At 41.4% G+C, this 25,073-nt stretch overlaps 1 protein-coding gene across 4 annotated transcripts in view; it reads right to left on the bottom strand.

Annotated features, from left to right (window-relative positions):
• The window catches only part of ROCK2 (Rho associated coiled-coil containing protein kinase 2), a 318,978-nt gene that overhangs the window by 15,124 nt on the left and 278,781 nt on the right, over positions 1 to 25,073 (bottom strand). For 3 of the 4 annotated variants that reach the window (XM_082251873.1, XM_082251874.1, XM_082251875.1), the window contains exons 24-32: positions 23,614 to 23,708; positions 23,233 to 23,412; positions 20,453 to 20,621; positions 18,126 to 18,317; positions 12,723 to 12,790; positions 11,866 to 11,954; positions 5,190 to 5,268; positions 4,270 to 4,528; positions 215 to 428 (exon numbers count right to left, since the gene is read on the bottom strand). In XM_082251873.1, coding sequence (XP_082107999.1) covers positions 215 to 428; positions 4,270 to 4,528; positions 5,190 to 5,268; positions 11,866 to 11,954; positions 12,723 to 12,790; positions 18,126 to 18,317; positions 20,453 to 20,621; positions 23,233 to 23,412; positions 23,614 to 23,708 — 1,345 coding nt within the window. The remainder of the gene's footprint in view (positions 1 to 214; positions 429 to 4,269; positions 4,529 to 5,189; positions 5,269 to 11,865; positions 11,955 to 12,722; positions 12,791 to 18,125; positions 18,318 to 20,452; positions 20,622 to 23,232; positions 23,413 to 23,613; positions 23,709 to 25,073) is intronic. The other variant, XM_082251876.1, reaches the window with a different exon arrangement.

Here is a 25,073-nt window from a genome sequence, read left to right as displayed (position 1 = left end):
CTCCACTGTGTAGTGGATTAAGACAGAGCAAAGCAAGAAACAAAGAAGTAAGCCACATATTTATAGCCCACAGCTTTTATTAGAACAGGAGGAAATTCCAGCAGGGAAAGATCCAATGTCCAGCACTGAGCAGTATTAGCTCAATAATGCACTACCCATTCTCACTAGATTCCCTCCCTCCTAGTGCAGTGTGACTAGGATACATTGGACTTACCTGGGTTTGTTTGGAGGAAGCTGTCGACTAGGCCGCCTGATTGACGGGTTTGCCTGTACCTTCATGGAAGTTCTTGGAGAGGAGCGGGCAAAAGGGTCCGGTGCTGGTGGCTTCTTAGGGATTTTCTTCACCAGCCGACTCACCCACTTCTGCTGCTCTTCTGTGGAGTTTGCTAGTAACAGTAGATTCTTCGCCGTGGAAATATCGTAGTTTACTACAAAGAAAGATTACAGACAAAATATTAAAGGAGAATTTTAGCAGTTTTAATGTTTTCTTTTTTCATAAATATGAAATAGATCAACTTCATAGCAATTTACCAATGTGTTAAAAGCTATTTCTAAGCAGAAAGATCCCATTCCCTGACTATATCTTTTATGACAAATCGCGTTGGATGGAGCTAGTGGTGACATCATCATGCCCACCGAGTGCGGCGAGGCTTACATGCGGTTTCTTTGATTCATTTATTGGGTGTATAATTTTAAAATAAACCACACAGTTTTTACAATACTGCATTATTGTGGCCCCTTCTTTGTTTTTTCATTCATCATGGCTATTCATCATTTGGAAAAAATGTTTATTTCAGAGCTGTGAGTTGAAGCTTGCTGGCTGAAGTTACTGGGATCTCCTTTGGCATACAGGCACATATGACGTCTTATAATTTGGAGGTTTCTCTCTTTCTGGTAAGGGGTGTGGGATTGAAGCATTTAGCACTTTGTCACTGAATTGAAGTGTTTACAGCACTTTATGGACATTTATTTAATATTGTGTGCATTTCACCATTTTAAATGGTTTTGCGTGCTCTAAGCACCTTTATGATTATATTGGCACGTAATCTGTAGCACATTATCACAATGGTATTATGATGACTATCTGTAAGGGATAGCACAATTTATGGGTTTATATGTATTTCTATGTATTGCCTTCAATTATATATGTGCAGTGGACTCTGGTCCGGCCACATCTGGAGTATTCTGTCCAGTTCTGGGCACCGGTCCTCAGGAAGGATGTGCTGGAACTGGAGAGAGCCCAGAGAAGAGCAACAAAAATAATTAGGGGAATGGAGAACATCGGCTATGAGGAAAGACTACAAGCACTGAACTTATTCTCTCTGGAGAAGAGACAATTGAGGGGGGATATGATATCAATGTACAAATACTGTACTGGTGATGACCCTAGCATAAGGAACAAACTTTATGGAGAAAGGGAATACAAAAAGACACATGGCCACTCACTAAAATTAGAGGAAAAACGGTTTAACCTTAAAATACGTAAGGGGTTCTTCACTGTCAGAGCAGTAAGGATGTGGAATTCTCTTCCACAAGCAGTGGTATCAGCAGGGAGCATCGATAGTTTCAAAAAACTATTAGATGGGCACCTTAAAGACCACAACATACAGGGGTATACAATGTACTGTTAACAGCAAACACACACACACACACACACATCATAGTTTGAACTGGATGGACTGGTGTCTTTTTTCAACCTCACAAACTATGTAACTATGTGGGGCTGCCATATGTGCCCATGATTTATGCAGGATCTGCTCCCTGTTTAGCAGAGCTGCACAGTGCTATGCTATGTGGATTCCCTTTTCTCGCTGCTGGTCTAATAAGGTTCTCTTTGATTGAGTATAACAGACTTTGTGTAAATTCTAATGATCTGAAACATCCTACCTGCAATGCACCCGATACGACAGAAAATGTGATCTTTTGCCTAGGCTTTAAAGTGTATGTATAGCTAAAACGTTTTATTTTAGTTTTGGATAGAGCAGGGAAAGGGTAAGGCCTATGTCAGATTATTTCTGCGGTATCCTGTTGTGGATATTCCCCTTTACTTCCGGTCTTGGAGATGCATCAAGGAGTAAGAAGAAATCTCTACAAAGTGAGGGGAATTCCCCTCTTAGTTGTCACAAGCAAATCCAAGTTGTTGAACTTCCATTCTCAGTGGCAGTAGTCACCAAATAGAGAGAGTGCAATCAGTAATCACAAAATAGAGAGAGTGCAATCTACCTAGCCTAGAAACACACAGTATTAAGATCTTGACATGCATTTTAATTCCTCCCAACTCTATCCACAACTTCAAGTTTTTCGTTATGCATAAAATTTAATAAAATGACCTTTTTAAATATATGGAAACTAACAATGGACTTTTCTTATTACGCTCCATTTGACCCATTAACTATTCAATTTAAAGCGTTTTGTTAGATCTGTTCGATAACTGCAAACAAAAATTAAATAAATATATATATATATATATATATATATAGATCATGCCAGAAATGCGGTGAGCTTGCAACATCCTGGGCGGCAATAAAAATCCAAACTTTTTTTTAGTCCTGTCCAGTTTACTTCTATGGACTAAAGAACACCTCCCCCTATTCTATATAGAAAAGGATAGGGGAAGATGTTATGTAGTCCAAATTAGGCGCAAACAGCCCAGGATACTGGTGAGCAACTTTTGACAATCCAGCTGTGGTGAAACTACAAATCCCATCATGTTTTTGTGCCTCTGGGAGTCATTCATGTGAATGTTACAGGCTTGCATTGCCAATCCCTGGTCTAGGGTAACAACATGCTCCACCATAGGTACAGTATAGTGAGGTGGTGTAGTGTCACCCTAGGAAAGAAAATGTGTTACTGACAGGATCGCATCTAAAGAATGGCAAGTTGCTATATATTACATTTTTGTTCTTGGGATAAGATACACTTTAACCTAAATGACTACTCAGTTTATGGAGAACAAATCCATCTAATGTATATGTAACAATATTGACAAGCAAGCAGAACTAAAGGTAAAGGGTTCTGGTCCAAGGAAAGGCATTTGACTTCCTTTTAGCAACTCTACTGAAAGACATTAAAGGAAGTCAACCCAAAAAAAAAAAAAGACTAGACTGTAGTGCATCCCTTGAACCCAGCAAAGTTTAAAGAGATGTTCTTTTCACCAACCTTGAAAATTGCTGGTAAAAGTACAAACAAATCAAGCGCTTTAAATTATTATTGCCGCATTTTCCCTTTGCATAAATTATTTTTTGTCACTTGAAATGTGCCTTTGCACTTGCTAAAAAAAAAAAAAAAGACTAGTTAAAGTGATTGTAAAGTCTCGCGTTTTATTTTTTTTGTTTTTTTAAAATGGCAAACATATTATACTTACCTGCTCTGCACAGTTGGTTTTGCACAGAGTGGCCTGGAAGCCTCTTCTGTGCTCCTGCCCCTCCCTCCTGTGGGGGCACCCAAGCCAAATCACAGTTACCTGTGTCCATTCAGACACGGACCTGCGTCCTGTCCCGCCACCTCATTTTCCTGATTTGGCTGAATAACTTTGATTGCCAGCAGTGGGAGTCAATCGTGTCACGCTGCTGTCTCAGCCATTAAGGAGGGGAGTCCAGGGCAGCTGAGACACTCCTGCAACATTGCTGGGCTCAGGTAAGTATTAGTGGGGCTGTTGGGGGCTGCTGCACACAGAAGTTTTTTTTTTTATATATATATATATATATATATATATATATATATATATATATATATATATATATATATTAATGCATAGAATGCATTAAGATAAAAAAAAAAACCTTCTGCCTTTGCAATCCCTTTAATTCCCTGGCACGGCCCCCTCTCTCCTAGCATGTCATAGCCTTCTCCTCTTCTGGAAGTGTCTAATTACTCCTTATGCTGGCCCAGCTCCTCCACCTCTCTCCTAACATCCTTTTATATAGAAGCCAGAGGAGTGAAATGGAATATTCTAGGGCAGTGATGGCGAACCTTGGTACCCCAGATGTTTTGGAACTACATTTCCCAAGATGCTCAACCACACTGCAGAGTGCATGAGCATCATGGGAAATGTAGTTCCAAAACATATGGGGTGCCAAGGTTTGCCATCACTGTTCTAGGGTGTCACAGCGAGTGACAGTCTTTGTAGGCTGCTGATATCAGATCCAAGATGGCAGTACCCAGCAGCGATTTTGGATGTCTGCACATGGGAGGTAAATAACTGCAAGACAATACTATAATGTCAACTAAAAATAAGGTGAATATTTAGAGATGGAGCAGACTAGTTACCTTTGCAAGGTGCTACCAAGTCCTCCTTTTTATCCATGTGGTCCTTGTGGCATTTGATATGGCAGCGTCGGCACTCTAAGGCAGCAGGGGGTTTGAACATGTGCCACAGGGGCTTCATACAGGCATCACAAGTGGTCGGGAAGTGGTAGAGGGTGGGGATGAACTCGTGACCCTTGTGACAAATGTAGTTCGACTTCTCCATGGGATCCACTGGAAATTCCTGCTCTTTCTTGCTTTCTCCTTCATTGTCATATAAAATCTACAAAAAGAAAATAAAAATTAGCACAGGAAATTATACATTTTTTTATCTTGTTCCATTTTCATGTCCAATACACTAAGTGGAGAACTCTAATTTAACTGTAGAGAGGATTTTAATTAATTAGGGCCCACCAAAAATAATTTTAGCCCCTTTATGTACTATAAACTAGTACCAGTGTCCTCTAACAAACAGGTAATTAACCTGCTGAAAAGCATACATTGGGACAGACCCAAAGGAAACCTGCACTAAAAAATGCAGGGGCTGTCATTGTTGACCTTCTAAAAATGCTATTTCCCTTTTCTGGCTTGAATGTTCAGAGTGAAAATCCCAAAACCAGCATGCAAAAAATGATCATGGAATTCCTTCAGGTTCACTGACTCAAAATATAGAGGCCACTGGATCACCAAGAGTCAGGCAGCTAGTATATTCAAAAGCATCCTCCAAGTATCAAAAAAGCCCATCTTAGAGCATTCCACCATAACTAAGATGTTCAGCTTGCATTATCAGGTCCATATTACAACATTCCTGTGGGAGTGTGAGGCAGCAGGCAAATATAATGGAAATTCACTTTAATTTATACTATTTTAAGAATATAATTCTCCTGAAACTTTTACGTGCCCATTATCATTATTATAATGGCAGATGCACAAGTTTAACTTGCCTGGAATATCCTAGGTATCTCCTTAGCGTCAGCTCGATACACATCTGTCTGCGTCACCTGTCGTACATGGAACAACTTGCTGCCAATAGGAAATGACACAGTGTTATAGAGATTCACATAGAAACCATAACACACATCCCGAACCAGAATCATTTCAACACACATGCAGAAAATTGAATTCATCACTTGCTAAATTATCATTATCATTAAAATTGAATTATCACATCCCCTCACAACACACACTTGCACTGAAGATCCTTTTATAATGCAGAAAATATTTGCATGTAAGTTGGACTGAAGTTTCACCATTTGGTATTTTGTAACATGATGGAAAATTAAATTTCTTTCTTGTCCACTGAAGGACACAGGAAGTCTTAAAGGCGAAGTTCACCTTTTTATATATATGTATATATATATATATATATATATATATATATATATATATATAAAATACCAATATACCAATAATGTACCTTGGTTGCAGAAAAATAAAAGCTTGCTTTGATTTTTAACAAAGTCTTGCTTTAGCCCCTGCTGTGTTTATAGAACACTTCATGACTTCCTGGTATATAGATTTGGGACGTGAGGGCCAGTAAGACACAGCAGTTTACCAGTTGACCTCATTAGCACACACCCCTGCACCCATCAATTAGGTTCACACAGCATCCCCGGCATCTCTTCTTGTGTGCATTTGCCACAGCTGCTATGTTTGCATGGCATCCACAGAGTTCTCAAGACGGGCCCGAACCGCATGGAAAACTCTCTGGGGCTGGATGCGACCTGCGGGCTAGACACCTCTGATGTAGTGCAAGGGCCATCCTGATTGGATACAGAGTGAATGGATAGATAGGTGGTGAAAGAGTGTATCAACGTGCCTTACAAAAATTATCTTTCATATTACATTTTGTTAGGGCTCATTCTACGATGAAATGTGGCCCCTGTAATTACAGATTTAACAAGCCAGACTAGCCAGCTGTATTTTGCATTTAGACGACATGTTAAACCACCCCTCCATTCATTCATTTGAACACTTGACAGTTGGATATTTAGCATTTAGATTACAAGACACTTTGCATAAGAGATTACTGACAGACCCATAAACAATTGACAATTGCTTACATTAACACATGACAACGAAATGCAGACGGGGCGACTGTCATAGGACACACATTCAGATTCGGGAACACCTTAGATTGACATACAGATGCATGGCAAAAGCAAAGGCCCTTTCATGTATTGTTCTTTCTGATATGCAATTTGACTGATGAATTGGAAACCAGTTTGAAGCAGTCTTTTTCGCTTCACAAACATGCCTTAAATATGTGCTAAACTCGCAATAAACCCAGATGTGACTACACTTTGTTTAGGTACTCTGTGTTCTTACATCTCCCAGCTGGAAGAGGACGAATTCACTATTGGGGGAGGCTAGCAACTGACGGGTGGTAAATCATCTCATACCTGCCTCTTGACGTGTATGAGCTATCAGGTGGGTCCTCCTATTCCATAGTTTTAGTAACTCTAAGGGAAATTGTACATTCAGATTGTTTAGTGTAGGGTCATCTTTATACATGTTCATAGGAGGGTGTGGACGAAGACACTCAGCTGTCAGGCCCCATTTACATTCCTTTATGTGTTTTTTGCGGGGTGTTTTGGAGCTTTTCTGCTCATCGCACATAGGGCAGCCAATTCCCTTATAGACTGCCCTACGCAAGACAAACGATGCTCCAGAACTAATTCCAGAACCAACCTCAAATTATTTTAGAGCAGCTGTACACTCAGGTCAACATATCAAATCCCAGCAAAAATCCAAATAAAACAACAGTGCAGCGCTACATTAAACAAATATTATAGAAAGAAAATACATAGAGAGCAAAAGACATAAGATCCCAAATGGTGACAAAGTGTGCTTCTGAATAGGTCTTGAAGGTGACTTAGGTACAGATCCTCCACCACAGGTAACACTAGCAGCTCACCTCACTATAAGACCCCTGAGTAAACAGATGGGTCAGACGCACATTTCCCCTCTGGGGTATGTAAAATGGTAGAGGATAGAATCTCCTTTTGTAACTAAACATTTACTGTGCTAGAAGCAATCGAAGGACCAGACAAACTGGAAAAACAGTCAACCTATACTTTCCTCAATGGTGACCTGGACCAGAGATCCTCATCGCGTGTGACATGCAAATAAAAGCATATACAGTTAGATCCATAAATATTGGGATATTGACAATATTAATTTTGGCTCTATACACCACCACAATCGATTTGAAATGAAACAAACAAGATGTGTTTTAACTGCAGATTTTTAGCTTTAATTTGAGGGTATTTACATCCAAATCAGGTGAACGGTGCAGGAATTACAACAGTTTGTATATGTGCCTCCCACTTTTTAAAAGGGACCAAAAGTAATGGGACAGATTAACAATCATAAATCAAACTTTCACTTTTTATTATTTGGTTGCAAATCCTTTGCAGTCAATTACAGCCTGAAGTCTGGAACGCATAGACATCACCAGACGCTGGGTTTCATCCCTGGTGATGCTCTGCCAGGCCTCTACTGCAACTGACTTCAGTTCCTGCTTATTCTTGGGGCATTTTCCCTTCAGTTTTGTCTTCAGCAAGTGAAATGCATGCTCAATCGGATTCAGGTCAGGTGATTGACTTGGCCATTGCATAATATTCCACTTCTTTCCCTTAAAAAAAAATCTTTGGTTGCTTTCGCAGTATGCTTCGGGTCATTGTCCATCTGCACTGTGAAGCGCCGTCCAATGAGTTTGGAAGCATTTGGCTGAATATGAGCAGATAATATTGTCCGAAACACTTCAGAATTCATCTTGCTGCTTTTGTCAGCAGTCACATCATCAATAAATACAAGAGAACCAGTTCCATTGGCAGCCATACATGCCCACGCCATGACACTACCACCACCATGCTTCACTAATGAGGTGGTATGCTTTGGACCATGAGCAGTTCCTTTCCTTCTCCATACTCTTCTCTTCCCATCACTCTGGCACAAGTTGATCTTGGTATCATCTGTCCATAAGATGTTGTTCCAGAACTGTGAAGGCTTTTTTAGATGTTGTTTGGCAAACTCTAATCTGGCCTTCCTGTTTTTGAGGCTCACCAATGGTTTACATCTTGTGGTGAACCCTCTGTGTTCACTGATTGTTGACTTTGACACATATACACCTACCTCCTGGAGAGTGTTCTTGATCGGGCCAACTGTTCTGAAAGGTGTCTTCTTCACCAGGGAAAGAATTCTTCGGTCATCCACCACAGTTGTTTTCTGTGGTCTTCAGGACCTTTTGGTTTTGCTGAGCTCACCAGTGAGTTCTTTCTTTTTAAGGATGTTCCAAACAGTTGATTTGGCCACACCTAATCTTTCTGCTATCTCTCTGATGTATTTGTTTTGTTTTTTCAGCCTAATAATGGCTTGCTTCTCTGATAGTGACCGCTCTTTGGATCTCATATTGAGAGTTGACAGCAACAGATTCCAAATAGCACACTTGAAATGAACTCTGGACCTTTTATCTGCTCCTTGTAAATGGGACAATGAGGGAACAACACACACCTGGCCATGGAACAGCTGAGCAGCTAATTGTCTCCTAACTTTTGGTCCCTTAAAAAGTGGGAGGCACATATACAAACTGTTGTAATTCCTACACCGTTCACCTGATTTGGATGCAAATACCCTTAAATTAAAGCTGAAAGTCTGCAGTTAAAGCACATCTTGTTTGCTTCATTTTAAATCTATTGTGGTGGTGTATAGAGCCAAAAAGATTAGAATTGTGTCGATGTCCCAATATTTATGGACCTGACTGTATAGTGCTCTCTGCTTGGACAAACTCCTTTTACTGTAAATAAAATTGCACTTTCAAGTAAGGCACTGCAACCCAATGCTTGGTGGAAAAGCATAAAATGCAAACAAATCGACTGATGACCGTGGGTGAGGTCACCTGACTCCTCTCCTACTCTATACGCGTTACGTCCCAAGGACTGGACTTCATCAGCGGATACAGACTCATAACAGACACCTGCTTCTTATAGTCTCGGTCAGATGAGCTGTGGACCCAAAATGTCTCCTCACGTGATAGGATCACCACAGCAACTATACACAAACCAAGCAAAGTCCGCAATATGCGGTGAAGAGAATCCAAACTTCCGGTCATGGCCATAGCCCGGAAGTTACGTCACCCAGCTCCTGCCGACGCGTTGCGTCACAACAAACGTGACTTTATCAAGGGTCACGTTGGGTGTGACACAACGCGTCGGTAGGAGCCGGGTGACGTCACTTTCGGTCTACGGCCGTGACCGGAAGTTCGGATTCTCTTCACCGCATATCGCAGGGACCGAGCGGTCCGTCTGTCATACGCTTTATCTGCTACTGTACTGTAAGTTACTATATTTTTTAATAAAATGTATTCTGCTTACTGCACCATGAAGTTCTCTCTATGATATTCCTATATGAGAGAAATATCAAGGAAATATACATCTATGCTTTGGGCTATTGATCTACTACATCCTGTCAGCTGTAATACCATTACTATTGGAGTTACAAGGAGAAGCTTTCCACTTTAAACAACGCTTGATTTATTCAATATTGAGGTGCGCAGCCATTGCACTCAATTTTGGATTCTTTGTTTTGGAATTGCTCACATCGGTGACACTGTTGGATTAATGTGCGTCACGTTTTGTTTTGGATCACCATTGTTATATACATCTTTCAGCACTTGCACATGGACTCTTTATGAATGTTTATTGATTTTATTCCACTTTTATATTATCTGGATATATTTATTTTTATCACTGTCTGTATGCACAATTCTCATGAGTAGTAGTTATTAACTACTTAGTGTTATTTATTTTAGTGTGTTGGTTTACACTAGCTTATCTTGGAATCAGCGCTGATTTACTCACAGATTTTACCAAATTTTTATTGTATGTGGTGACACAAAAAAATTGGCTGCTATAATTCCTATAACACAGTTTTATATATATCCATACTCACTCTCTCAATTGGTTAGCGCATTGGTTTACTATCCCTTTAAACCTGTACATTGCTTACTGTGGCCGCAACACCTCTGATTCTAGACATATGGGTAAGGGAAGAGGGGGACAGTCCGGGTGCCGCTAGAAAAAAGGCTCTACCAGAGTTCTCTTTGGCTTTATTAGGTGCAGCTGGGTCCTCTACTCTCTCAGCTGAGGTCATCAAGCTACGACAATGCAGGACTTAATGACCCAGATTACTTTATTTTCTTACTCAGTCACAAAACCCTGTCTGACTCTGAACTGCCATCATCCCCATCTGATGTGCTTTTTCCCTGAAAGGGTCAAAGTCCACTCCTAAATGAAAAGATGGTATTGGCACTTATTGATGAGGTGCACCCCACTCTGAAGCTGGAGGATCACCTGGTTGCTTCTACCAGTAGGGTTGAAATCTGGTGCAGCCCTGCAAGGATAGGCAACATTCAAATTTCGGCTTTTTCAGTTAAGCTTTGACAAAAAACCTTGAGGCTAACTTGTTTTTGTAGACAGAGCTACACCAGATTTTGCACTCTCCAATTTTAGTAAATAGAACCCTATGTGATTTCCAGCCTTGGGTCTTATAGGGCCCCCAGGGCTGCAACGACCTCTCCTTTACTTTTTCCCAGAATTGCTTACAACTCTTGTATCCATTTTTTTACTTTTTTTCAAAAATAATTAATTCATACTGTGAATACAGCCATTTCTTGCCTTAAAAAAGCAACTACCATACAGATGGATGATGCCCTGCCTTTCAGGGACCCCACTGATAAGTGGCTGGAGGGTTTTGCATGTAATTCTACTTTGCTAAACCATGCTTTTGGATGTACTGAATGTTGAAGACTTCCTGTGTCCCTTTATGGATGAAAAAGAAAAACTGGATTTTTGTAGTTACCATAAAATACTTTTTTGTGGAGTCTGTTGAGGAAAACAGGTCCCACTATTTTCTGTTTATGATCATGCTCTTGGTACTGCGTTGCTGCAAAACATGCTAGTAAAAGGGTGGGGTAAACCTTGGATCATTTAAATCCATTTTTTTGTTTGCCCGTATTAGATCCGCTTGTAAGCAGTTGTATGGTTTAAGACTTTCTGTGTCTCTCAATAGATTCTAAGGAAATTATTTTACAGTAAGTACAAAAATTCTATTTTTAAATTCACTAAAGTTTTTTTTTTTTTAGAACAAGACAAGTTTATTTACCACACATCATTCTTTCTTAAATAAAGTTTGTGGTATATGCATGTAAATGCCTGTTAACAAAAATTACTGAACAGGCTGTCCCTACTTAAAAGCAATTCTACTTTCTGACTGAGGTTAATGGTGTCTATGTGGGTGGGTCTGCTGAAAGAAGAAGAAAGTGAAGCCATTCCAGGTAGAGACAAAATATAAATTCATGTAAATAGTTCAATAACTAATTAATGTAAGAAAATATTGCACACAGAGGAGCATACTGTATTTATAAATCAGTGAATCTGACGTTCAGTAAATATTCTCCGCAGGTAAATCTTTCAGGTCCATGTGTTTTAGATTACAGTTCTTGATTCTCCTCCAGAGAATATTTTGTGAGAGTCACATTCACTTCTTTCTAAATAGATTTTACAGTGCGTTGTTATGGCACTGCCTCAAAAACAGCCAACAATAATAGTGAATACTTACTCTATATCTAATACCATGTACGGGTTAGATAGCTCTTTGTCTTGCTCACTGTCATAAAACAGGATCTTCTTGCTGCTAACAACCACATACTGAAGGAAACAAAGAAAAAAAAAAAAAAACAGAAGCCATCACTACAATGTGTATAACAACCATTGGCAGACAGGATATCAGTCGGGCTAGTTTAGAATGATTTATCTATAGTAGAAATAATTTTGTTAAAGGAGAAGTACAACCAAAGCTTGTTTTGGCTGTATTTCTTCTGTGGATCACAGGTGTGCAGTTCATTCTGCACTCCTGTGACCTGTTTTCAGCAGACAGCGGGCTGAAGCCCACTGTTGGTTGATGTCACAGAGCTGCTCCAGGCTCAGGCAAGATCGCAACCATATGGTCTGGATCCGCCCACATGCCTAGACCGGCACCCGGCTCAGCCTCTCAGCGAGACGCTGAGAGGCTGAACCAGCCGCTCCAACCCCCTCCACAGCCCTGCGCTCCAGTGAGAGCGGACGGGCAGAGCAGAGAGCTCCTGATTGACAGTGAGCAGCTCTCTGCTCAGGGAGCTGCAAGAACTGAGCATTCAGCGGTGTTCGATCACTTGGTTCTCAGTGTTAGAGCCGGTGGGAACAGATACAGCACCGGACCAATGCTGCATCCACCTAAGTATGATTTAAAAAAAAAAAACTCATACTCTTCTTTAAATTGTTAGACTGGGAAACCTACAGAACAGTCTACCCTTTGCCCATTCAGTTAATGAGCAGGAAAATTCTTGAATTTGGTGACCTGTATCCTAATACTTTACAACATAGTCATTGAAAGTCAGTCAGGTAGTATTCCGTATTCATTATGTAATGCAAACTCACCTTTTTAATCCATCCAAATTTCTTAGTGTTGCGCACAGGAAGTGACAACCACCCTTCCAATCTGGATTCTGCAGGGATCCAATAAAACAAGTTAGTAACAAAAACACAGCTGGTGATTACAGAGGGGAAAAAAAAAAGACATTAACAAACCAGACATAAATCTAAGCAACACACACTTCAAGCCATGAGCATTTCAGCAAAGCATTCCTAAAGTGAGGTTCCAATAATCGTGCTCTTTACTGTTGTTAACCCATGTACTTTTATTAGACCAGCACCATATGAGTATGTGATCTGAGTGTTAGAAGTATCACTGAGGCCATACAGCCATTAGAGATATCTTGTCACAAGCAGTGGGATGTGATAAAGTCCATCTTTTAGACTTCAGTCTGTGACAAGCTGATATTCCATACAGCTCAAAGTACAGCTCAGCGCAGCATCCATAGTGTGAGAAAAGTGAGTTGCTTGGAAAAACTATTTTGTATAATATTTGTCCATGTGCAGATGAATAAACAAGAATTTGCTTTTCAAACGACTGGATAATTGAAGCGAATATTCACTTTTTATGTGTGACATTTCTCAAAATTCAGTAAGTCGGCTTCATGATCTTGCAAATTTTGTAACTATGGACATGGGACCTCAATAACTAAAGTGTCCAACATGTATCAATAAGTAGATTATACATAAAATATGTAGTAATTTCTCCTCAGCCACCAATCAGCCTTAGACCGGTCCTAAAAAGTTAAATGTGATTAGTGTATGAGGGGAAATAACGCTAGTACTTGCCATGAACATGCTGACAAATTTTCTGTTAACTAGGATATTCTTCTTCTTCTTTATTATATTTATTTCATAAGATTTAATGTTATTCACTCAAATATTGTATCATTCATTTGTATTTTTCAGTTTTACTAGCCCCTACTTGAATACCCCCTACTTCAAATGTAACAGTTAGCATTCCCGACATACCGGAAATGTAACTGGGTTTTTAACCATTAAAACGATTTGTTTAGTTCCGCTTTAAATCTGTATATATTCCATTGCTGTTTTCTGCAGTGTTGTCAATTACCGTACATTGTTCCAGCTAGTGCATTCTACATTGAGGGCATGAGAACTCTCACGGTTATCAATGTGCTTATTTAAACATTCAACCAAACTTTCAAGCCCTCAAATGGCTGGCGTCATAACTGGTCACATCTGTAGCAAAATGGCAACTGCAGATGTTTGTAGCAGGTTTTCCAAGCATTGGGCCTGATGTGGGTCTGCCATTGTTACCGATGACACCTTCAGCCCATTTAAGCTGAATACCCAAGTGTGAGATTGGAGACAATGACCATTCTGGCATCTTTGGTTTGTTTTGTTTATTGGATAATGGGGATGGGAGAAGGGAATGAGTGGGATACTCCTCTGGCTCAACTAGGTACAACTGGGACACTTTGCAGAAAAATGCCTTTCAGCGCTGTCTTGACGCCAGCTGGATGCCGACCAACGCTTGCTGGCACTTAAGAAATACTGACTTGCTGAACTGTGCTTGAACTTGACTTTTGACACTCTGGTTAGCTCAAAAAGTCCTGGACTGTACTGAGACTTGACTCTGACACTCTGGTTAGCTCAAAAGTCCTGTAAACAGCTCCCCCCAGCCCTTCACTGACTGTGGTAGCTCTTTGTGACTGCTTGTGCTGCTGCAACTCTCAACACTGTTACACTTTAACTCCTTAGGGCTCAACCGCTGGCGCCCCCTTTACACTTTAGGGTCCTCTCACTAGGCACCCCCTCTACACTTAAGGGTCAACACTGGCACCCCCTCTTCAGCTAGCTGGCTCCTGGATGCCTTAGACCTTCACCGGAGTGGTCCCCTCTGCTAGGCAGACCCACAGGGGCAGTTTACAGTACTCACAAACTGGGAATGCTTTCCTGAAACTGGACCCCCTCTGCTCCGCTGGTCCTCGGCACACCGGATCCTCTCTGTAGCTCAGCTCACTCCATCCCCTCAGGCAAGCCGCCCGGGACACCCGATCCTTCTGACAGGAGGAGAGACAGCCGTACTCTCCCTCCTGGGACTCTGCTTCCCGCCAAAGACGCTGTGTCATGCGCTCCCCTCAAACCTATACCCACTCCCAGAATCCTGTGCGCCAGAATCTGCCTTTCTGGGGTAGATATAGGCCTGAGTGTGCCATTGGCTGGGTTTCCTCCACTGCCCAATGAGAACCCTCTCATGGAGCACAGTGGGGAGACTCCCCAGTCTTAACAGCTACACCTGGGAGACATGACAGCCCAGCTGAAAATCATGGCCCTGCTGTTAGGCAGCTAAGGCCCACTATACTTTGCCTAGCACCTACCTTGTAGGGTGCTACATGTAAATAAAGGCTAAGACGGTATTTATCTTCGGCAGTAAAAGGGAAGGAAAACCCAACAAATTATTATTTTTTTTTTTTTTTAAAAAAACATTTACAGTCTACAGCCAGATTGTTATCTTTCTCTGGGCTCTGTTTAGCAGATTTCAACTGTGGGTTAACCAGTAAAGTGACAGCCATATGAGTTTTGTAAAATCACCACAAAGTACACTTCAGTTGTTAGTTTACCATTGATCATTTAGATAAAGGAATATTTGAAACATCTGCCAAAAAACAGACCCAACTATGGCTAGATTTGGTGACTGATTCCCCATGAAAGTAACTACGTTCTGACAGTGTAGGACAGACAATACAAATTGTAACAGCCACAAAGGTTTAAGGCTGAGTGAAACACACACACACACACAAAGAAACATCAACAAAACACATGCATATCACTCTGAATAATCCAATGCTTGTACAAGCCAGAACACAATGTGTCACAGAGAAATAAGACTGGAAATCTCGGTCAAATCATATTATATGGACTATTGCACTAGTCAGGAGAAGGAGATCATTGGAAATTATTATTATATTAGACCACAGGTGTCAAACACAAGGCCCGCGGGCCGAATCTGGCCCTTCAGGCTATTTCATGTGGCCCTAGGTACTTCTCCTGCAGCTGCATCTCTGCCCCCTCCTTGTCTCAGCAGACGGCAGCATTGAGGACAGAACTCCTCTGCCAGATCCTGTCCTTCCCCCTGCAGCTGCAGAAAGGACCCCCCCCCCAACTCAGCAATTGGCAGCAGAGAGGAGGACACAACTCCTCCTACAGATCCTGTACCTCTCTGTGCAGCTGCAGCACCCCCTCCTCTCCGCCTCCACTGGTCTTAGCATTCAGCAAACTCTGGAAGCTGACACCAGCTCTCCTCCAGACCCTGCAGTTCCTGCTCCCCAGCTCTGCCTCCAGCTTTTTCACAGCAGCAGCACATGGTAAAGGGGATGCATTGTGATGTAAGGGAGGGTGGGGGCTCTTGACTTCTGATAGTGGTGGGCTACAGATAAAGCCGGCCCTCTGAGGACGACCATGATGCTGATGCGGCCCACGATTAAATTGCGTTTGACACCCCTGTATTAGACTAAGCACACAAAACCTACACATTGAGAGTATCTAAAAAATTGCAAAAGAAATGGTGACTGGATCTGCAAAAATGATCTCAGTAATCTTGCTGGAAACAGCAACCGGAAAATGATTTCTGAGTCTGTCTACAGATATGGGGCATGCCAACATAACCCAACCATTGTACATAAATGAAGGCTGCCCCCCTACATCTCTGTCTGACAGGAAATATTGATTTTTAAGGGGTGAGTGGGCTCTTGTAAAGCTCGGGCAGAATTTATTTTCTGTCACACCATTCAGTAATTTGTACACAACACAAAAAAAGATAACTACTGTATGTGGGAAAACTAGTGGTGTGTGCCATCATTTTACTCAATCACACTCAAAACTGCACAAATACAGCAACTGCACCAAAAACATATTTAGATAGTAACAAGATATGCCAGATCCAAAGGGTGGCTATAGGAGGTTCAAGGGAAAATTGGTATACACCAGGGGTGCTCAACCTTTTCGGGCCACTTAAGTGATTTGGTAACCAGTCGAGGGCCTATGGGGCTTTACTGCCCCCAAACTGTAAATGTACATGTGCCCTTACTGTCCTGAGCCCTCCATAAGGCTGCTTTCACACTGATGTAGGGCGGCTTTCAGAAAGTGCACCAAGAATATAATAGAAGTCTATGGCTCAGTGCAGCCAACCCGCAGGTGCACTGTGCTGCACCTTTCAGATCAGTGTGAAAGCAGCCTAATAACCCTTTTTCATAAGTGTGAATATGCCCATTGCAAAAGTGAAGTGTATGCGATGTTTAATATACTGACCTTTTACTCTTCCTGCTTCTGCTGGCATCGCTCTCCAGGCTGCCAATATGGTCCCAGGCGAGGCGAGGTACCATTAGTATCATTCCACCTGGGACAGGAGCCGGCGCTACTGAGGAACTATCGCCTTATGAGGCTCCTGCTCCCTCTGAGGCTGCCACCAGCTCCATGCACTCAAATTCTCTGGGTTGGTGGGACAGAAACTCATTGATCACGTTCTGGGCTTGCCGACCCACCATCCCAGAGCATGGGCATGCGCTTCCCTGGTTTGAGGAGTATTGTGCACCCCTGGTATACACCTTACTTAGAATATCCTTTAAAACAAATTAAACATGGAACCTGGGAGTGATTGGAACTGGCAGTTTTTTTAACTTAACATGGGGATTCCTCTTTCAGATTGAAAAGTAAAACCAGCGTCTGAGCAAAAAGAACCATTAGAGCCAAATGTCCAATAGATTGCCACATCCATTCTAAGCTGAACAGAGTAATTCATCAATAAAAGTGTAATAAAATAAGGAATAGCAGCCAGATACCGACAGATGACAACGAATGGATGTAATCTGATTGGTAGCTGTGGGACAGCCCCTTCCTACAGCATTGCAACTCTATCTTTTTCCTCTAAGGTTTTATTCACTATATTGTTTTAGCAAATTCTGACTTAATTCTCTGCCAAGTCTCTCCTTCTTTACATACTGGTTTTCATGACCGTCTAGATCTACATTGACTGTGTAGACATGCACACAATTGATGTATCCTTTAACCTCATGCAGTGCCAACAACTATTTTGTGAAGTACAATATCATTACTCAGAATGAAGCCTACACACAAGCTTACAACAAAGAACACCTATTATGGCTTTCTCTGGCAATTTGACAAGGCTTATGACTGGTCCTATCCATAAAAACGGTTGTCACCTCTTCATTAGGCTGTCAGGTACATTTTAAATTTGTAAAAAAGGGTTCCAGCCACTGTAGAAAATACATGCAGTCAGTATTTGTGACATGCTGATTCCACACCAGAAAATGCAAGGAAAAAGTGTTAGATCTGGACTAATGACAAAAAAGTAAGTTAGGGACCACACAGTGCAGCAGGGTGTTATGAGGCCACAAGGTGCAGCAGGGTGTTGCATAGCGATGTCACCTTCATTGTCATCGCTATCAGGATCTGAAGGGGCTTGTGCACAAGGTATTGGCTCCTCCTCTGAGTCGCAGTCAGAATCAGAGTTGAAAAGCAAGCGAGAACGGGAAGGCCTAGTGCCAATGCGGACAGAAGTAGAGGAACGTTGGTAGGTGAATGACATGGACTCCGTGGTACGGGACTGAGTGATGTGCACTGAGAAGCCGGCACAGAACCGGAGGAAGAAGTGCAGAGGAGAAGTTAAAAATTCAGGATGTAAGAAAAGAAAGGGAGGAGAAAGTAAGTTATATCAAACACATCAAATACAAGTGAGCATCAACATTTTTGGCAGTCAGAGTCCTGCAAGCCCTTCTAACTCTTACTTTTGACTGCTTTACTGTGCACAGTTTTTATAACCAAGGACAACTAAAATTGGTGTGAAAAAAATATAGCAGCCACAAGTTTAAATGGGGAAAATAAATCTTACAAACAACATCTGAAGGAGGCCACCACTATCTGCATGCAAGTTCTAACAAAGCACCCTTACTTGCAACAAATTCAACAGGTCCCAATAATACTAAGGCTGGCCACAGATGGTTTAACTCTTGGCTGGTTCAGCAGGAACCATGTATGGGCAGGCTGAATGTTCCATCGATCAACTTGGGTACAACTAGCCTGCTGTATTTTGCATGCAATTATCACTAGCTGCTGATACAGCTGCTAGCAATAATCATTGCTTACACCCAGCGGGGAAGCCGTTCCTGCCGGGAAAATACAATGGCTCAGCAGGAGGGATTCCCCTGTCAGCAATGTCTGTGTTGATGGGGGAATAAAGCAAATTTCTTTCCTGCAAATTTGCCCCGTGTATGGCTTGCTTTAATTATGTGAGGCCTGGAAGAAAAGACCCGGACAAAAAGAAGGAAAAGGACTGGAAAAAACTACAGCCCCCCACATCTGAGGCAGGCATTGTGCTTTGCCATCAACTGTTTTGACCACAATGATGATATGGCATAATAACAAGATACTCCTTTTTAATATGTATATCACCACAATGATGTACACATGGATCACTGTGGGACCCCCCTTACCAACAGAAGATCTTCACACAGAAGAGACTCTATAGTTCCAGTCTGGTTTGATGGTCAAATGCTTTCACAAATCATTTTTTTTTCAACAATTTACTTTTATTCAGCATCATTTACAATTTGTATTACAATGCGTTCTGCGTTCTTTTAACTAGGATTGATAGCTCTTATTCTTCAGAATGCATGAGCAAAACACACCCTACTTGGAAAGCACCAGATAATGCTATCATTTTATCCTGAATGTTTACAGGGCTTATAAAAAATCTTTAGGGTCAGTCTACCTAAAAGTGATATTATATTTATAGGCACAGCCAGGTGGGTTGCACCAGTCCCTGGGATCTCATGTGCCTTTAATATTCCCAACAGTGAGATCTCCCTGCCATCATTTTCAACCCTGTTTATGTGCACCTGCAAGTTTTCAGTGTTTCCGTGCATCTTTGTGTGTTATAGTCCCTCCTGCTGCATTCTTCATAATACAAAATAAATCCAACAGAAAGTGTTGGACCAATCATAATGGTCACAGCAGGCATGAAGACCTGGGAGTTCACAAGAACAAGTGATACAGTGGTAGCAAAAATTGTGGACACTTTTGGAATTTTTAATGTTTTGCAACTTTGCAGGCTTATAGGAAATGTTATTTTGTACCAAGTGCAAATGTTTATACATGTCAGTACAAAAAAAAGTTATGCTTACTTGTATTTTTTTTTAGCAGAGGCCCTTGAGAATAAAATGGTGGATTTTGCAATTTTTTATGTCGCAAGATATTTGCGCATTGGTTTTTCAATGCAATTTTTGGGAAAAATACACTTCAATAACTTTTAATGCACGCAAATACAATAGAATACACAATTTTTTGGCAAAATATAAACATGGTGTTATGCTGAGTAAATAGATACCCAACAATGTCTGATGGGATAGAGATCCCAAAAAGGGAGGCACAGGGGTAGGTGGCGACCCCTCCTACCACCTGTAAAATTCAGTTTTTTGTAATGAATTCAGCATTAAATTGTCTTTAAATTAACAAATAAACATTTGCACTTGGTACAAAATAACATTTCCTGTAAGCCTGAAAAGTTGCAAGACATTCAAATTTCCAAAAGTGTCCACAATTTTTGCCACCACTGTATATGAAATTGATCAGTATTTTAAATCTTTAGCATTTGCCAAAAAATTTTATAGGATTTTAGGGTCGACTGATCATTTCAATTACAAATATTACAAAGTGTATCCTAGGCTGTCTTATCATTAGAGTGGGCAGAGCCTTACCTGGGAAGCCATCATCATTATCGGCATCACCATGCCCGCTGCCAATACTTGTGCTGTCCATACCAATGTGGATGGACTGCAGCTGTGACCGGAGCTGCTCAATGTCGCTGTCTTTGCTGTCCAGCGCCATCTGTAGCTCAATTCGAACTTGGCTCTCATCTGCTATTTGCTGCAGGAAAAAAAAAAAAGTGACACAAGACAGACTGATAAGAAATCATAAGTTAATAGTAAATTTATATTGCTTTCATAATAGGATATCAAACTAGCACCCAATGAAGATCAGCTGTCTATAAAGAGAAGCTCCAGTCTCCTGTGTAAAAAAATTTAAGTCAGCAGCTACAAAAACTGTAGCTTCTGACTTTTAATAAACAGCCACTCACCTGTCCCAGGATCCAGCGCAGTGCTCTCCCCGGCCAGTTTCACCTCACGTCTTCTGTCCCCGGGGCCGGTGGGCACCCCAGCTGTGACAGCTTGTGGCTTCACAGCTTGGCGTCTTCTGCGCATTGTGAATGGCCCCGCAGCCTTCTGGGACCAAAGACATGTCCCGAGAGACCACATCGAGGGAGGGGGGGGGGGGGAAGAAGACCTTATGCTATGATCACAGTCAGAACGGAAGTGGGAGGGGGTACCTGTCAAAATCAGCTATCCGCTCCGCCTCTATGCTTTAAGCTAAGGAAACCAATCGAAATTACAACCTGGGTCTAACCTTTAACTACTTCAGCCCTGGAAGGTTTTACCCCCTTAATGACCAGGCCATTTTTTGCGATACAGCACTGCGTTACTTTAACTGACAATTGCACGGACATGCGACACTGTACCCAAATAAAATGCATGTTTTTAACACAAATAGGGCTTCCTTTTGGTGGTATTTGATAACCTCTGCGCTTTTCATTCATTTTGGGCACTATAAACAAAAAAAGACCGACCGTTTTTTTTTTTTTTTTTAAATAGTTTTATGCTATTATGCTATAAAACATACCCAATAAAAATTTTTTAAAAATCTAATTTATCCATCAATTTAGACCAATATGTATTATGCTACCTATTTTTAGTAAAAAAAATCCCAATACATGTATATTGATTGGTTTGGGCAAAAGTTATAGCGTCTACAAACTATGGGATAGATTTATGGATTTTTTTTTTTTTTTTTACTAGTAATGGCGGCGATCATTGTGGCGAACAAATCTAACACTAAGTGACACCAATACAGTAATCAGTGCTAAAAAAAATGCACTGTCACTGTTTAGATTACTCTGGCAGGGAAGGGGGTTACATCAGGGGCGATCAAAGGGTCAAGTATGCTCCTAGAGAGTGATTACTGTGTGGGGGTGGCCTAACTGGAGGAAGACAGAGATCAGTTTTTCTGCTTAGCAGGAACACAAGATCTCAATCTTCCTCTGTGACAGAACGGCGGTTTTCCTTGTTTACATAGGCAGACCGCCATTCTGCCTCTCCTCCGAACAATCAGCGGGTCTCCCCCAGGCCTGCTGATTGGCTCCCGCTGTGTCCAATCACAGTGGGAGTGGCTCGCCGGCGCCTTGCAGACACGCCCCAGACAACGAGCTATAGTACAGGTACGTCGGTTCGCGCAGGAGGGCTGCTCTGCTGCAGTATATCTGCATGGTACAGTCCTCAAGTGGTTAAAAGCCTTGTCCTTCCCTGATGATAAATGAAAAAACACATGCATCTTAGCCCCTAAATTATTATTGAATGGCTCCCTAAATTCGCTACGTCCTTCCATATATAGAAGTGCATTCTGCACCTATTCAAGGAGCTCGTCATCTCTGTATTTTAAAGAAAACCTGTCATAAGAGAAATGTGTAGGTTCTATTGATGACCTCTCCTCCTGGAAATGCTAGTTACCTGGCTGTAACGTTAAAACCACTTTCTAAATCACTGACTCAAAGTAAAGCCGTATGGAATTATGACTTTTCTCTGATTTTGTTACAGGTTTGCTCCAGGTCAGTGACTTAGCAGTGCTGAAGCCTGACAGCTACCATTTTCAGAAGGAGGTCAGCAATAGCAGCTTTCATGTTTCTCCCACAACAGGTGCACTTTAACAAGATCAGGACCTACACATCTAACCTGCACCCTAAACAATCTTGAACTGCAGTTAAAAAACATAATGGTTCTATGTGAATTATAACTTTATTGCAAATTACTGGATTTTAAGATGGTGGTGTCAAAGAAGCTTCTAGTTGGTGAAGTTATATTCTATAGGTTTAGATTTGCACAAAAACAAAAAATTTTATTAAAGGAAACAGTCAGGGAAAGGCCAGGACAGCATTGTGTTTTGCACCATAGGGGATTGAGCTGCCAAACCGACAGGTCGGTCCTGCAGACTACACAGAGATCATGGCTCTCCCTGTATAACCCAGCAGCGCCCTGCTGTCGGTGTGACATCACAGAGCGCGGATAACTACAAAGGAGGAGTTGCATTCTCCCTGTGTTATCTGCAGGACTGACCTATCAGTTTGACAGCTCGGGTCCGCCTCTACATTAATTATTTAATACATAGCAACTATTGTAGCTTTTATTCAACCTTAGTAAACCCAATTCGTTTTTACGAATGCATTCTATTCTTTCGTTAGTATTTTACGTTTTGGGGTTTTTTTTTTATACCTCCAAAGAAAAAACAAAGTACTTTTTAGCAGAAACACGATTCTAACACCATTAAAAAAGACTATATAATAAAAAAGGACTAATCACAGAATAAAATCTGTAAATAAAACTGCACAATCCACTATGTGATGTCAGCTACAAAAAGCACGATGCCTTACCGCCTGCATCTCATTCATCTCCTTCTGATACTTGACCACAAGGCGACTGAGTTTTTCCCTTTCCGATTTCAAATCCAGCTGAAGCTTCCTATTCTCCTTCTCCTTTCTACGAATGTCTGTGTCCGCTCCACCTTTGGTAGGAATTTTCCTGTTCATGATCTCAGCCAGTTTGTTCACAGCCTGTGGAGAAGTGTGAAGCTTACAGTGAGGGAACATGAATCGCAGTTATGTTACAAAGTTCAAAACTACTTTCAGCATAAAACCATGTAAGATTACAGAGGTCATTGGAATCGAAAGAATTGTTCTGAACCTTAAGCCTCTTCCATTAACTGTATGGACCTTTCATTTTCAATATAAGACACTGAAGAACTGGTATAATACCTGAGTCTTAAGAGTCCGCTCAGTCAGCAGTTGCTTCTCAAATTGTGATTTGATGATCATAATGCCGCTTTCTTCATCTCTCAGACCTTGAATCTCTGTACATGGAAAACAAGTTAAAATATAAGAAAATAAAAATGTACTTTTTTTTTATAAATGTTTAATATACTCTACCTCCATTACGGAACTAGACTGAATTACTATGGAATTTCACTCTCTCAATCAACATTAGGTATTTTTAATCCTTATGCTGCTAGCATTAGTAAATAGATAGGAAAGGATATCATATTTACTTGTTTAAAACTTTTTTTTTTACATTTCTTCAGTTACTTCATGGTGTCTATGCCTAGGCAAACAATGTCATACATCCCAAAAGCCTTCAAAAGGAGAGGAGGGGTTTTCTCAGCTAAGCACACCCTCCTGTCTGCATATTTGAGCTAAGGTCAGATGGATTCCAGAAGTAAATGCTACATGAATCATCTGCCCTTACTCAAGAAGACCATGGCCAGCAATGCTAGATGTTTTTTAAAATGTTTTTTTTGGACAGAGCTTAAGTCCCTGAAGTGAAAAATTAAAATCAGCAGCTAGAAAAACTGTAGCTGCTGACTTTTAATCAACAGCCACTCACCTGTCCCAGGATCCAGCTTGTGCTCACTCCAGTCGCGTTCTCCCTGTGTCCTCCCTCGCCGGCATCTTTACTATGGGCACCCAGCTGTGACAGCTTGCAGCTTCACAGCTTAGTGCCCACTGCGCATTTGCGCTGCACTCTGTAACTGGTCCCCAAGTCTTCTGGGATCTTTCATGTGCTCCAGAAGGCTTTGGGAGGGAGAGGGGGGGAGGTAAATTCTGCTTTCGATCACCGAAGGCAATGGAAGCGGAAGGGAAAACGGGTACCAGCTCCCTCCTCTCCTCCCCAAAAGCTCCATTTCACAAACAGGAGCTGGGGATGAGGCGTTAAGCACAACTTCCCCTTTTGGGTGGAGCTCCGCTTTATTGTGCCTGTCAATTTAGCAGATAAAATGGCTGCAAAAAATGACATTTATAGTGTATTTTGGAAGGCAGACTTACCATAGTTATGAACCTATTGCCACAGCAATTCTAGACTGTTGGAGAATTATGCCTAACCTGCTTTTTATGCATATGGTAGCTGAGTTAAAGAGATAAAAAGCTCCAAACATAGAAATCCAGGTAATACAGTTGGAGCACCTGTGTGCAAAGTTTTTACCAAGGTTGCACCAATTTGGAGGCACTGCTTTTATTGTTATATTAGAAGACAGTTAAATGTTGATTGAGGGCCAGTTCACAATAAAGAAACGCAGTCCGGAAGGGTTCCAAATGCTTTTCTGCATGTGCGTTTTTCATGCTTTCCAGTGAGGGGAACCTCATTGCGAATCGCTTAGGAACCACAAAAGGGACGTTTTAGGCGTTCCCACTCTTTTGAGATAAATCTAGTCAAAATAGGC

The sequence above is a fragment of the Pelophylax lessonae genome, assembly GCF_965119305.1.
Source record: "Pelophylax lessonae genome assembly, chromosome: 3".
Taxonomy (NCBI): Eukaryota; Metazoa; Chordata; class Amphibia; order Anura; family Ranidae; genus Pelophylax; species Pelophylax lessonae.
The sequence above is the reverse complement of the archived record's forward strand: the minus strand, read 5'-3'. Positions and strand labels throughout refer to the sequence as shown.